This window comes from Paramormyrops kingsleyae, chromosome 8, assembly GCF_048594095.1.
Source record: "Paramormyrops kingsleyae isolate MSU_618 chromosome 8, PKINGS_0.4, whole genome shotgun sequence".
NCBI classification, from domain to species: domain Eukaryota; kingdom Metazoa; phylum Chordata; class Actinopteri; order Osteoglossiformes; family Mormyridae; genus Paramormyrops; species Paramormyrops kingsleyae.
Genome location: NC_132804.1, coordinates 10,709,862 through 10,723,744, shown reverse-complemented (window position 1 = coordinate 10,723,744; position 13,883 = coordinate 10,709,862). Strand labels below are relative to the sequence as shown.

The following is a 13,883-nucleotide window of genomic DNA, read 5'->3' as shown; positions in this document are numbered from 1 at the left end:
GGCCCTTATTTTTCCAAGACCTCTGCAGGCTGTCAATCCACTTCTAGGCCAAATCCTGACTGATTTGCAGCCCATTCCTGCATAACTGATGCTTGGAGTTTGTCAGAATTTATGAGTTTTTTGGTTGTCCACCCACCTCTTGGGGATTGACCACAAGTTCTCACTGGGATTAAGGTCTGGGGAGTTTCCTGGCCATGGACCCAAAAAGTCGATGTTTTGTTCCCCGAGCCACTTAGTTATCACTTTTGTCTTATGGTATGGTGCTCCATCAAGCTGGAAGACGAGGCTTCTTCGCTGCCTTTCTTGACACCAGGCTATCCTCCAAAAGTCTTTGCCTCACTGTGCATAAAGATACACTCACACCTGCCTGCTGCCATTTTTGAGCAAGCTCTGCACTGGTAGTGTCCCAATCCTGCAGCTGAATCAACTTTAGGAGACGGTCTTGGCTCTTGCTGGACTTTCTTGGGCGTCCTGAAGCCTACTTCACAATTTAACCTCTCACCTTCGAAGTTCTTGATGATCCGATAATTGGCTGATTTAGGTGCAATCTTATAGGCAGAAATATCCTTGCCTGTGAAGCTCTTTTTGTGCAAAGCAATGACGACTGCATGTGTTTCCTTGCAGGTAACCATGATTAACAGAGGAAGAACAATGATTTCAAGCACCACCCTCCTTTTAAAGCATCCAGTCTGCTATTCTAACTCAATCAGCATGACAGAGTGATCTCCAGCCTTGTTCTCGTCAACACCGTCATCTGTGTTAACGGGAGAATCATTGAAATGATGTCAGCAAGTCCTTTTGTGGCAGGGCTGAAATGCAGTGGAAATGGGTTTTTTGGGATTAAGTTCATCCTCATGGCAGAGAGGGACTTTGCAATTAATTGCAATTCATCTGATCACTCTTCATAACATTCTGGAGTTTATGCAAATTGCCATCATAAAAACAGACAGCTGAATGTGTGAAAATTAATATTTGTGTCATTCTCAATTCTTCTGGCCATGGCTGTACATACCCCAACCCACACACACTCATGCACGCACACACACACACACACACACACACACATGGCCATCAAGTTGCAAGCAATTCCACAGTGAAGTTAACATATTTTATTTAATTTTTTTAAGTGCCTTTCATGCATATTAAGGGAGCTGGATGGGGGGGGGGGGGGTCTGGCAGCAACAATCCTAATGACACTTTGGATTTATTTTACAGCACTAAACCAATACAAAGAATAGCCGTGTCATTTCTTGGACAGCAAAAGTAATAAATCGTGCAATAACAAAGGAGAATGGGGGCAGGGACAACAAATACAGATAAATGAAATAAAAACAAATCAAAAACAAAACAAAAATATACTTTATAAACATTGAAACACTGACTGTAGAACCATAGCACAGGTAGAAGGTAGTGTCACACAAAAAGCCAATGCATTTTCATCACATATATACAATATAGATATGTACATACTGTATCACCCTTTAAACAATAACAAAATACTCTATTATTCTCCCCATTTCTTTAAATCCAGGGGGCCCCCTCGCCTCCCGGGAGCAACCCCCGCCCACCCACCCAGAGAAGAAAAGGATGATTGAAAAGACATATTTACAATCAACACAACACATCAACACTGAGTAAAACGGGCCTCATGTAGCCGCACTTGGCAGTTTTCTCCCTTAATGTTTTTTTTTTTTTTTTTTTCTCTCTTTTCGGATTTAAAATCTCTCTGGCGCGTCTCCACCGGCATAGTGAAGCTGAACTTTTAAAACGCACAAAACACACACGCACACACAAGGATAGAAGGAACACTGCTTAAAAAAAATATATTTAAATAGGCTGATTTGTCTTATCCAGACTTTTTTTCTCCTCTTGTACCTCCTTTATGCCCCACCCCAGTTTCCTCTCCAAAACCAGCACACAGATTCCCTCCTCCTGTTCCGTTTAAATTCTGTGTACATTTCTAGGTGCTAATCTGTGGCGCCTTCAGCCACAGATATTTGTGTTTCCTGTCGGCGACTGGTTACCAGGTTCAAAACGACCGTGAACTGGCTGCTCATAGCTGAAAGGGCAGTGAACGATTACAGTCAGAGATGTGCGCCAGTGCTACGCAGTGCTATGCAGTGCTAAGCTCTGCAGATTGGATTTGCTGTGGATGTGTAATAATCAACCTTCGGTGCGGCCGGCAGGACTGCGCCACTCGGCAGCGTGCGGATGAGCTGGGTCGCGCCACCTCACAGCCTGCTGCCGACCAAACCCAAGGCCTGAAAATCCCACCGCATAAACACATTCAAATTAAAAGCCTTAAAATCAGCAGCCAGGCCGTGTAGTGCTGGGGCAAAATCAGTTCCCCCCGGGCTGGACTGGCCTGGCCAGCTGGTCAGCGCGCAGTTGGGACGGCATGTCACGGGCGGCTTAAACGGTTCCGTCTGCTTCAGCACAGAAACCCTCACTTCAGAACCGAGCCAATGCGGTTTCCCACCGAGAAGCAGAACATCCCAGGACTGGAACCCACCCTGACCGGCGGTGTAGCGTGACAAGTTCTCCCCAGGAGAGGATGGTCAGCAGCACCTTGGACGAACGGCGAGGTGTAAACAGGGAGGAAGGCACAGGGTCTCTCGCTCTCTCACACACAGACGCACCCACAGACAAACTTTAAAACACACAGGACTAACACAATGTGCTTATTTTCAATGGCAAGGTTTATAACACTAAAACACAAGATGGCTTAGGAATTAAAGCCTGACGTTGGGCCAGGGGCTGGCCGACGCCAAATGCTGCTGGTCACCTGGCTGCGGTACCGCGCACAACAGCTTAATCTCTTCAGCTGCAAAGTGTACGTGAATGGTTATCTTTGACAACACATAGGCATCCGTTTCAACCAAACATTTATACAACGTTAAAGTCAAACCAAGTTAGAGCCTGAATGTCGACAAAGACAAGCAGTAGGTAAGTTAGTTAAGGTACAGTTGTAATCCACTGTACATTTTAAAACGTTAAAAAATACATGAAAATACTTGATTATACATACTCTGAATAAATCCAATTATAGTTCTTCAGACTTCACGCCTACACGGAGATGACAGACATGGAAATACCAGTTTTCACAAGATCAGCTCCACATCGGCACAAATGAGGGCAACAGGACGCGTGTTCAGCATCGACTAGCAGAGATGGCGACAGAGCCAAGCCGAAAGTAAACCGTCCGGGTCGGACTCGGGCAAGATGTGTCCCTTAGCAGTTACCTCTCCCCTCCCAAATTCATATAGCGCACGAGAAATCCAGCCCAACCCCTACAGAAACACATGGCGTAACAGTCGTGGGAGACTAGCTGATTGAATACCCAAAAAGACAGAAAAAGACAAAGCGAGACGGAACAACAACCCTGGGGAAGCAGCAGGGACCCACCCACCATGTCTCACGCAGGGCTGAGAACTTGTCAGGACTTGAGCGCAAACCCAGTAAGCCGGTAGGATGTGGGCTCGCTACCTCAGGCCCTTACAGGCCAGGCTTGTGCTCACGTCACAGTGTGCCTGGCCCAGTAAACACATGTGTGCAGACGGTAAGGTGTAGGGAGGCGACCCAAGCCCACAGTGATTCAGGTATGAAGACCCCCAATTATACACACTCCTCTCTTCAAATGTTCTGAGAAATCCTCTCCAAAATTGTCAAATTGCGTAATAGGTTGATTCCATCATCTGGAACCATCATAACAGGGCAAAACTTGGAAATTCTTCATTTCCAAAACTGACATAAACATAGCTGAAATGGGACATACAATGGCAGTTTCCAATTCCACTCCATTTCCAAAGGGCATGTGATACCATGTGCTGAACTACCCCTAGTGATATGCTTCACAAATAACTCTGACTTCCCTTCCGTGCTCATACAAACCAACACTAGGGGGCGCTCAGTCAGAACACTTGAGCCAGTAGGACACACACAGGCAGGACTGACACGCGGCTTAAAGCTGTGCCAAGTAAACCAAGTAAATCGACACCAAACTTCTGCTGTGGGGGGCAGGGGGGGTTGCTGAATCAGTGATTGTACATGCAGAAGTTGAGGCGCGCACAATGTTGGGGGGGGGGGGGGGAATCCAATTTCAGTGGAAGCCACCCCCAATGTACTGTTACTGCAAAGTTAAAACATTAGCAATGAAATGTGAAAGATGGATGGACGGCATAATGAATGCAGGCGCCACTCGCGCACGCAGACACACACACACACACACACACACACACACACACACACACACACACAGACACAGACACAGACACAGACACACAGACACACACACATACTTTAGCGTGAATGTCATCTACCAAGTGGTAACTCGCACGGCCCTCACCTTCTGGGTCAGGTGACCACAGGCAATGCGCCACACCCCCTCCACCCATGAGCTCTCTGCACATAACTGAGCAGGACATCTGCCCCCATCCAGCCCTCTGGTGATCATCCCCCCCCCCTCCTCACCCCCAAGGCCGTTTTGTCAGTCAACACAGGAATGAGAGCACACTGAAGAAGACGGTGACACCACACAGCGACTGCGGAGCCGGGGCAGGCGGAGGAAGGGGGCATTTTGACAACACTGACTACTTGCTGGACGACACGTACAAAAGCGGTGGCATAAACATGTCCAGGTAAATATGATTGTCTTCGGAGTAACTTTGCTTTTGCCTCGTATACAGGTCAGGGCCGGCGGGTCTTCCCCTGGGGAAGACCTGCATGCCAAGCGTCCCATCCCAAGGTGGGAGGGAAGGGCTGCCCCCACCCACCCACACATGGCATGCAGTTCGCTGCAAGGTACGGGGCCAGCGAGGAGGGGGGGGGAGGGGGGGGAGGCAGGTCGGGCCCCTAAACGATGGAGTCCCAGTCAAAGTCGTCCTGGATGTCGTCAGCGGGCATGCGTCGCATCTGGAAGTTTCCAGGAGGAATGAGGTGCTGCTGGTTCATCTGCGTGTGGTGCCCTGAGGAACGAGGGGGAGGGAAGCAAGTTCAGCTACACCCGACAGGCCCAGGGCCAGAATCAAACTGATCATGAAGACTGAGGGGGGGGTGTACCTGTCATGGTGGGACCAGCGCTGCTCATAGGGGGCATGTGGGGATACCCTGGGGGGCCCATCAGGGCTGGCAGGTTCTGCCGAGACTCCATGTACATGTTTCCTTCATAACAGGAGAAGCCTGTTAGACACACAGACCCAGCAGCAGCACGAGAGCGATACAGAGATACAGAGAGAGAGAGAGGCAGGGAGACAGAGAGAGAGAGGCAGGGAGACAGAGAGAGAGAGGCAGGGAGACAGAGAGAGAGAGGCAGGGAGACAGAGAGAGAGAGGCAGGGAGACAGAGAGAGAGAGGCAGGGAGACAGAGAGAGAGAGGCAGGGAGACAGAGAGAGAGAGGCAGGGAGACAGAGAGAGAGAGGCAGGGAGACAGAGAGAGAGAGGCAGGGAGACACAGAGAGAGAGGCAGGGAGACACAGAGAGAGAGGCAGGGAGACACAGAGAGAGAGGCAGGGAGACACAGAGAGAGAGGCAGGGAGACAGAGAGAGAGAGGCAGGGAGACACAGAGAGAGAGGCAGGGAGACACAGAGAGAGAGGCAGGGAGACACAGAGAGAGAGGCAGGGAGACACAGAGATCCCCTGGGGCACATACAGACACCGACAGAGACACAGACTGACCTGTGTTGATGTGCTGACCCGGCTTGTTCGGGTGCATGGATCCGTGGCAGACTGGGGGCTGCACTGCCCCTTGTGGCTGGATGACTCCAGTGCGCGCAAAGAACTGGTTGATGGAGGAGCAGAGATCCGCTATCTGCGTGGGTTCCAGGGACCAGTTGTTGAGCTCCGCCTGCCTCATGCTCTCCTTCAGTCCTGGTGGAGACACGGCTCGGTTGGTCACGGCCATTCACACACAGCGGGGATGTTACAGGGCAGAAGTTCCTTATTCTTGCGTCATTGTTTTGTTTGATCATTTACCGACCCCCCCCCCCCGCCACTTGTAATCAGAATGCTAAAAAAACAAAGTGTTAGTTTTTGAAGATGTAGAGGAGTAAAGGTGTCAAACTGCATCCAGTTAACAGTCCTACTACTCAGTTTCATTACATCACCAAACAATTCTCACCCTGCTGAACACACCTTTGTTGAGTAATCAGACTCAAAGGTTGATGCTAAGTCAGGCTGGCAAAGAGTAGCGCTTGGAACAGACACACGGCTGCTTCAGGACCCAGCGCAGTCACATCAAGACATAATCGGGCCCCGAACAATCAATGCTTTACAGAACGGGCACTGCTAACTCAGAAACAAGAATAAAGCCAAATAAATGGATCTTAAGGCTTCAGTATGAATGTGACTGAGCTCATGAGACATTATCCACATTATCAGAAAGGACACTTCCTACCATAATGAAAACTCCAGGCTCCTTTGACTAAAGCAAGTTCTATTTATCGCTAATATTCTGCATCAGATAAGCTGGTTTTCCGGGTCAGACCACCACCCCTCGGCCCAAAAGTACCTTGAAATGGTGAGAGGTCCACATCTGCCCAGTTGTAGCTGCTGGCGATACGACAGCTTTCCTTCAGGGCGTCGAGGTTGGGGTACCAGTCGGCAGGGAGGCCTGTGGGGACACGGAGCCGGCTGTGCAAGAGGACTCTGGGAGACGCCACGCCCACACCCAGCTATTAACCTAGGGCGTCATACTGCGCCACCACCACTAGTAGGCCGCTTGTGTCTCACTGAGAGGGAAGCATACAGCTGTAGACTCTCTACCACTTTAAGCCAGTTTTACTCGGACAGAGCTGGCAGGATCATGTTACTCTGAGGTAAGGGCTAGGCGAGCCTTACCGGTGCTGCAGGACAGCTGCTGGGTTGGAAGGGGCTGGTGTGAGAGACTCTGGTGCTGCTGCTGTTGCTGCTGCTGGGATGGATGTTGACCCTGTTGCTGTGCATGCTGGGAAGGGTGCTGAGAGTGCTGTGCATGCTGGGAAGGGTGCTGAGAGTGCTGGGAGTGAGGTACATGCTGGGAAGGGTGCTGGGAATGCTGGGAGTGCTGTGCATGCTGGGATGGGTGCTGGGAGTGCTGTGCATGCTGGGATGGGTGCTGGGAGTGCTGTGCATGCTGGGATGGGTGCTGGGAGTGCTGGGAAAGGTGCTGAGAGTGTGGCGCATGCTGGGAAGGGTGCTGTCCATGAGGCGAGCCGTGGGCGGAGTGGGCGTTCTGAGCTGGCAGCTGGGGGGGGTGGGACAGGGGCACCTGGCCTCCGCCCGCGATGCTGTTGGTGAGACTGTTCTGCCCGCTGTGCGGGTGGCTGCTGATGCTGCTGCTGGGGGGGGGATGCTGGTAGGAGCAAGACGTGTGGGTTGGCTGGGGGGGCTCCGAGGGCATGCCCATCAGACCTGGGGGGGAGGGGGAGAGAACATACTGACACAGAGGACAGAGGGGAATGCGGGTGGAGCAGGGGAAGCTGAACACCGCATCAGTCGGGTCTGAGGTCTGAATCATTTCTCTCTCTCTCTCTCTCTCTCTCTCTCTCACACACACACACACAAAGACACACAGACAGACACGCACACAGACAGACACGCACACAGACAGACACGCACACAGACAGACACGCACACAGACAGACACGCACACAGACAGACACGCACACAGACAGACACGCACACACATCACTTTTTGTGGCCCAGACACCAGGTGGCTGTTGCTGTCCTGAAAGCACCTTCTCTGGATGCTTCTCCCCCTTTGTGAAAAAGGTCAAACTCACTTGATATATGAAAAACAGAAAATCCTGACAGCGCAGCATATGCGTGATGTGCCTGCTCTCCTCTCAGGCGAGTGGTCGGCACTGGCGCATTCCGGGTCGCCGTCAGACCCGGGGAGGCCCGCGGTGGCCCGTGACGGGGAGCTGAGCGCACTGTCCGGCAATTAGCGGGCCGCTCTGCAAACGATCCCCTGAGCTCATTAGACGCCATCAAAGCGGGGGAATTCTCACTGGCTGCCGCGCTGTGAAATCCAGTGGGCCACACACTGCTGCTCTCTAATTGCCGGAGACCACCTGAGTAAGACCCCGTTTCTATGGAGACGGGGTGGCGGCAGAATGACGAGAAACGGGAGTCCCCCCCCCCTTTTTCTGCTGGCAGGGGTGTCTGGGTAAGCAACTCCACAGTAACTCACTGGGCGAGGTGCAAGTTAACGGGGGGCAAGAACCCCCCCCCCACACGACATGAAGAAGGGGGGGGGGGAAGAAAAAAAAAAAACAGAATCGCTGCCAGAGGGGAAAAAATTAAAATCATAATAATTATAAAATTTAAAAACATCTCAGGGAAGTGCATCCAAAAAAGATATCAGGATGTTTGCGTCTTATAAGGGAAGAGAAGTTAAATGATTAAAAGTGCCTTTTTTTTATTCCTGGGGGGGCAGGGAGCCAGCGGAAGGCAGAGCCCCTGCAGCGGCGCGGAGCTGAAAACCGAATGCATGTGAAGTGCTCCCCTCAGTGTGGGCAGTGGGACGCCCCCCGCAGGGAGCTCATCACGCCCATTGTGTGAGCGCGTGTGGCTGGGGGGGGGGCTGTGTGACGCACACTCACCCTGTTGGCTGAAGGACTGCTCGAAGACAGACTTGTAAAGGCTGCGGAAGGAGGCACTGAGATCTTCAAAGTCAGAGAAGAGGAGCTGCTTGTCCCTCTCCGGCATGCTGTACTGGGGCTGGGGGGGCGGCTGCTGCAGGCTCATGGGCTGGGACACAGGCTCTGGGTGGCTGCCGACCTGTCCGGGGATCAAACGGCACGGCCATTAGGGAAGGGCTTCCCCGAGCGGTGACGCTCCGAATGTGACCACCTGCACCGGAGCAGAGCTCAGAATCGGCAGCACGTTCAAGTCCGTCATCTTTCTGGAAGTGGCCCCAGCCTGCAGGGGGCGCTGCTGCCCAGCAGCCCCAGTGACATCACCCCGAATATCACCAACGTCCACCAAGCTGGGACGCAGTGTTTAAGGACGCCGGTCTAAGCGAGACGTGATTCCAGCACCTTGGAAAGCAAACTACGTTCTCAGACTTGTGAGTCGCTCTTCTACAGCCTGGTCCCGCTTGATGGAGAACGGCGTTCCCAGGAACGAGTTGCTCACCGACGAATAGCCGTGCACACTTCCCACGCTGTTCAGGTTCACCGACGCCAGGCTCTGGTCCGACAGGCTGTTGTTAAGGCTGCTTCTTGGGCTGTCGCTGCCATCCTGCTCTGTGTTGTACAATGCTACCTGAAAGGCAAGTCAGGGGATTCACCATAACATCGACCGTGCTTAACCGGGCAGGGAGGGGCTGCGCTGTGCTGGGGGTCGTGACCAGCCCTCCCAGGGACACTCGGGCCCCACAGGTTCTGGGAGCTGCTGGCTTGTGTCAGATAGGCAGCACAGAAGGAACTCCAGCAGAGGAACACAGTGCCCTCCACGCGACACGCATAGGAGCACCATTAAAAACGACATTCGTAACCGGAAGCCCAAAGTCCTGTTCCCGATTCTCACTTTCTTTGCTGGGTGACTGTACACAAGCACAAAAGGCAAGAAACTCTGCAGACAGAGAAGTGCCATAGTGCATTCTGCCACGCGGTGAGGAGCAAACGGAAATGGGAAGCAGGAGGGCGCCGAACGCCAGCACGGGTGACTGTCGAACCCGTAGTGCTGCAGGGTGTTCTGGGTAAGCTGTCACCGCCTTTCCCACCGTCTTTGGAACGAGGTGCCATAAGGAGCGCAGATATGACTCAGAAACGCAGCAGTGTTAATCTCAGGGACAGTCCTGCACACTGGTCCGCCGATGAGGGCTGACTGAAGCACACAAAGCCTCGGGGGAGCCAGAGTGACACGGACCGGACCACGGCCCAAATCAAGCTACACCCAGACCCAGTTGGATGGCCAGGCGGCCAGCCGAAACAGACATTCACCAACACACAGGCGTGATTGACCCAGCACCGGGACATGCGAGTGTGTGCTCAGAACCAGCCATCAGGGGTTGGGTGGGTGGGAGGTCATTGCAGCCCAGTCAGACCAGTGGAAAGCATGACTGCCTCTGTGAGCCAGCCTCTCCCTATGCCCGTGACGTGGTGCGGCGCCCCCCTATGGGGAAGCGGGAATTTCCACTCAGAGCGTCATGGCAGAAGCACCGCAGCGCGCCCTTGCTGACAAACTCCTACGCTGCGAGGCAGATAAAACTCATCCTATTTCGCTCTGAGCACCTTTCGTCCGGGTGGGAAAGTGCTGCGTTACCCTCGGGAGAATGCCTAATTGTTGGGAGACCTCACTGTCGGCCCGCGAATCTACTGCTTCATTAAGTGCTGGTTACAAATGCAAGCTGGAGAGTTAAAATAGCAGCACCGATCGCGGCCCCCACGCGACACCTGACAGCCACCCCCCCCGCCCAAACCCCTGGGGGGAATGGAGAGGCAAACCCGACCATGCTGACAAGCCGTCAGGAAATAAGCAGCGGCTCCGCTGGCGTGCCGTCTGCGTGTGCATTATGTATTATAAAGAAGCACTGGGAAGAACAGAAGGCGCAGTGCTGAATTACCCGCCGCGTGTAAGGAGGCTCGGCGGGGGGGGCGGCACGGCTGCCTCGTGCCGTGGGTGTGTGAGACGCAGCCACTCTGCCAATCTGCTAATATCCTCATGAAATTCAAATCAGCCTCTCGGCTGAAGCCCCCTCTCCGAGGCCCCCCCCATCTCCTGGGCATTCCCGTCGCAGGCTTCCGAGCCCCTGCGGAAGCAGCCAGCCGGAGCGGGCGGCACAGGAAGCCGCGTCTTCGGCTGCCACGGCTTCCCCCCCACGCACCTGTGTCTTGACAGCTGGAGGGAGTTTCCCCATGTCCTGCTCTGATCTGTAGGGGGTGCCACTGAGGCTTTCAGCCTACGCCGTTAGCAGAGTAACCCCCCCCCCCCCCCCCCCCAGCTTGGCTCTGCCCACACACGACGGCATCAGACCTCAGTCACCCTCAGCTAGCTGCGTCACCATTAATTTATTAAAAGTTTCATCTATTTGAACAAAAGCCGTTTATAAGAGGACAGCAGGAAGCGGACTCCCGGCTGCGCGGCTCAGAGCCGGTTGGGGGGAGCTGCTTGGAAAGCGCGAGAGCCCCATTTAAATTTCAAAGCAACCACCCCACCCCAAACGGAAAGGGGCAACTCTGCTGCTTCACTCTTAATACCGGAGGTGGAAACACGGAGAGGGACTCCATTAACCCCCCCTCCCGGCACCGCCTTCACCATATGGGAACAGTCACCAAACAAAAACACACTGGGAACGTGAGCGAGACCACTCTGTCCCACTGATGGAGCTGTGAACCACAGATGGGTCATTGTATCTGTGAGTAATACCAAGCAGAAGGAATGGTGTAGGAATGGGTCTATCCTATCGCCGTTGGTGATGTGTATATTGTATAGCAGTAGGGATGGGTCTATCCTATCGCTGTTGGTGATGTGTATATTGTATAGCAGTAGGGATGGGTCTATCCCATCGCCGTTGGAGCTGTGTATATTGTATAGCAGTAGGGATGGGTCTATCCTATCGCTGTTGGTGATGTGTATATTGTATAGCAGTAGGGATGGGTCTATCCCATCGCCGTTGGAGCTGTGTATATTGTATAGCAGTAGGGATGGGTCTATCCTATTGGTGATGTGTAGAATTAAAAATTTAGTGATCATTGCTAACACACCACAGCACACAGTGCACAACAACAAAATGTGTCCTCTGCATTTAACCCATATGTGACATTGTGACATAGCAGGGGAGCCTTGCTGGTCGGGGATTCGAACCTGAAATCTTCAATTCAAGCACTTCCCTAACCATTAACCCACCACTGCCCACAATACATTGTATATTGCATAGCAATAGGGATGAGTCTCTCCTATGACAGCAGAGCTGTGTGTTTTATAAAGCAGTGGACGTGGGTCTGTCTACCCACTGTAGGAGGTATTTGCTGTGTGTGTGCTCGTGTGCACGTATCACACTGGCTCTAGCTGGCACCGAGGGGAGTGAGGTCAGGGTACCATCTGCGGGCACATGCCGCGTTACCTTGTTAGTCACAGTGTTGATCGAGGCACTTCCAGAAATGATGCAGTCCATTCCCAGGGACTCCGAGTCCAGGCTGTATGGCGTGGAGGCCTTTGGGAGACAGGGGCATTGGGGGGGGGGGGGGTTACTTTCAGACCAGCGGGCAGCAACAGCTGTGGATAGCTGCTTTCAGCTTCTAATTACTGCACGTTTCTTAAAGACTGAAATGTCTTCCCAACATTTATTTAATGAAATGGAAAAAAAAAAACACATTTAATTCTCATTCTGTAAAGACAAAAGCGGTGCACATTTCCTGCAGAGTTGCATAAAGCACTTCACGTAGGGCAAATTAAAAATAATTTCTGTTGGGTGGGGGCAGGGGACTGAGAATAAATAAAGCCGTCCCATTTGCTGCCCAGCTTGTGGTGGGGGCATGATAACCCTGGGATCCTGAAACTACTTACTGTAAGAGGATTGGTTCCCAACAATAAGATTTTTCATTCATGATAAGCGGAAGAAACAAGCTTTCAGTAAGTTGCAATTTTACTGTCTGGGGCATTTTCAGGGAGTTGGGCAGACGGGGGGGTAGAGGGCAGAACGAGGCGTCGGGAGGAGTGCTGGGTAATCACAGCAGGACGAACCCCCCCAACACCATCACCAGCGCCAAGATGACAAGGACGCGAGGAGCCGCGATGCATCAGTGCCACGCCGTGCCAAACGGGTGGGCGGGCGCGAGCTCGGCGGCCCGGTACAGACACACGAGCGACGGGGCGCGCAAACCCAGGGTCACTCCTGCAGAGGCGAAGCAGGGCTGACGCACTATGCGCGCGCGTGTGCGTGTGCGTGTGTGTGGGGTTACCTGTCCTGAACGAGACACGGCTGTTTACATAACATACAGCCCCCAAACCAGGCAGACTGAGAAAGGACAGCAACAAGCATGGAGATGGAGCTGGAGGGAAGGTAGACAAGAGGAGGCCGAACTCTGCGTTGGGACCCAGTGATCTGGTGCAAGTACCAGCTGTCCCAGCAGTAGCAGTCCATGGTGGGGAGACTGTGGGGGCCCTCGAGGGCCCCCAGCTGCTCGGCACAGCTTGGTTACATGAGGAGGGCCGGAAGATGATGCAAGACAGCTGTGAGAAGGGGCAATCCGGAGGCTGGAGAGCCTGTGTACCGTAGAGCATGCAGGCCATTAATAATTAAAGAGGAAGGAGAAGCAAGCACTAGGAAGGGCTGCATTATGTTTGTAATAAAATCACCACAGAGAGCCACGCGTGTAATGGGTTCTTGGGCATAGTTTATTAATAAGGCCCGACGTCTTCAAGATAATGCGTAAACATGTACATAAATTTATGTACAGGCTGAGCCAAGATGTGCTGATTGGTCTGCACTGGACGGACAAACTGGGCTGGCTGGCAGGCAGACAGACAGTGAGCCACGCACGCACGCACCCCCAGTGTAGCAAACGGTTCAAGCCTGCCGGTTGGTGAGGCACTTGTGTGTCATAGTAATCAGCGCTTCCCCATGACAGCTTAAGGGCACTTTGAGGGGGTTTTTGATAGATGTCACATCCATCAGGGACTGGCAAGAACGGCAGCAGTTTGGCTACTAGCAGCCCATCATCAAACTGAAGGGGTGGGGGCTCAGCACCCAGGCCAAGACAAGCAGGCGTGGGAAAGGGCAGAGAGGTCGGCTGGGGACTGTCAGGAGAAGCCATGCCAAACGCCCATCACAGAGTGCTTTAGCAAACAGATTAATGAGCGGCAGCTCATCTGTAATTAAGGACTTCTTTATGTGACGGAGATGAAGTTTTCTGGCTGCAGCAGCCTCTGGAGACCCATGGTATCTGCTGACGTGTG

General features: G+C 52.9%; 1 protein-coding gene across 3 annotated transcripts in view; it reads right to left on the bottom strand.

Annotated features, from left to right (window-relative positions):
• Positions 1-1,094: 1,094 nt before the first annotated feature.
• The window catches only part of foxj3 (forkhead box J3), a 60,174-nt gene continuing 47,385 nt past the window's right edge, over positions 1,095-13,883 (bottom strand). For all 3 annotated transcript variants that reach the window (XM_023837427.2, XM_023837426.2, XM_023837428.2), the window contains 8 exons: positions 12,049-12,138; positions 9,117-9,245; positions 8,582-8,759; positions 6,837-7,388; positions 6,508-6,609; positions 5,676-5,867; positions 5,059-5,160; positions 1,095-4,964 (listed from right to left, as the gene is read on the bottom strand). In XM_023837427.2, the coding sequence (XP_023693195.1) occupies positions 4,852-4,964; positions 5,059-5,160; positions 5,676-5,867; positions 6,508-6,609; positions 6,837-7,388; positions 8,582-8,759; positions 9,117-9,245; positions 12,049-12,138 (1,458 nt within the window). In that variant the 3' untranslated portion in view covers positions 1,095-4,851. The remainder of the gene's footprint in view (positions 4,965-5,058; positions 5,161-5,675; positions 5,868-6,507; positions 6,610-6,836; positions 7,389-8,581; positions 8,760-9,116; positions 9,246-12,048; positions 12,139-13,883) is intronic.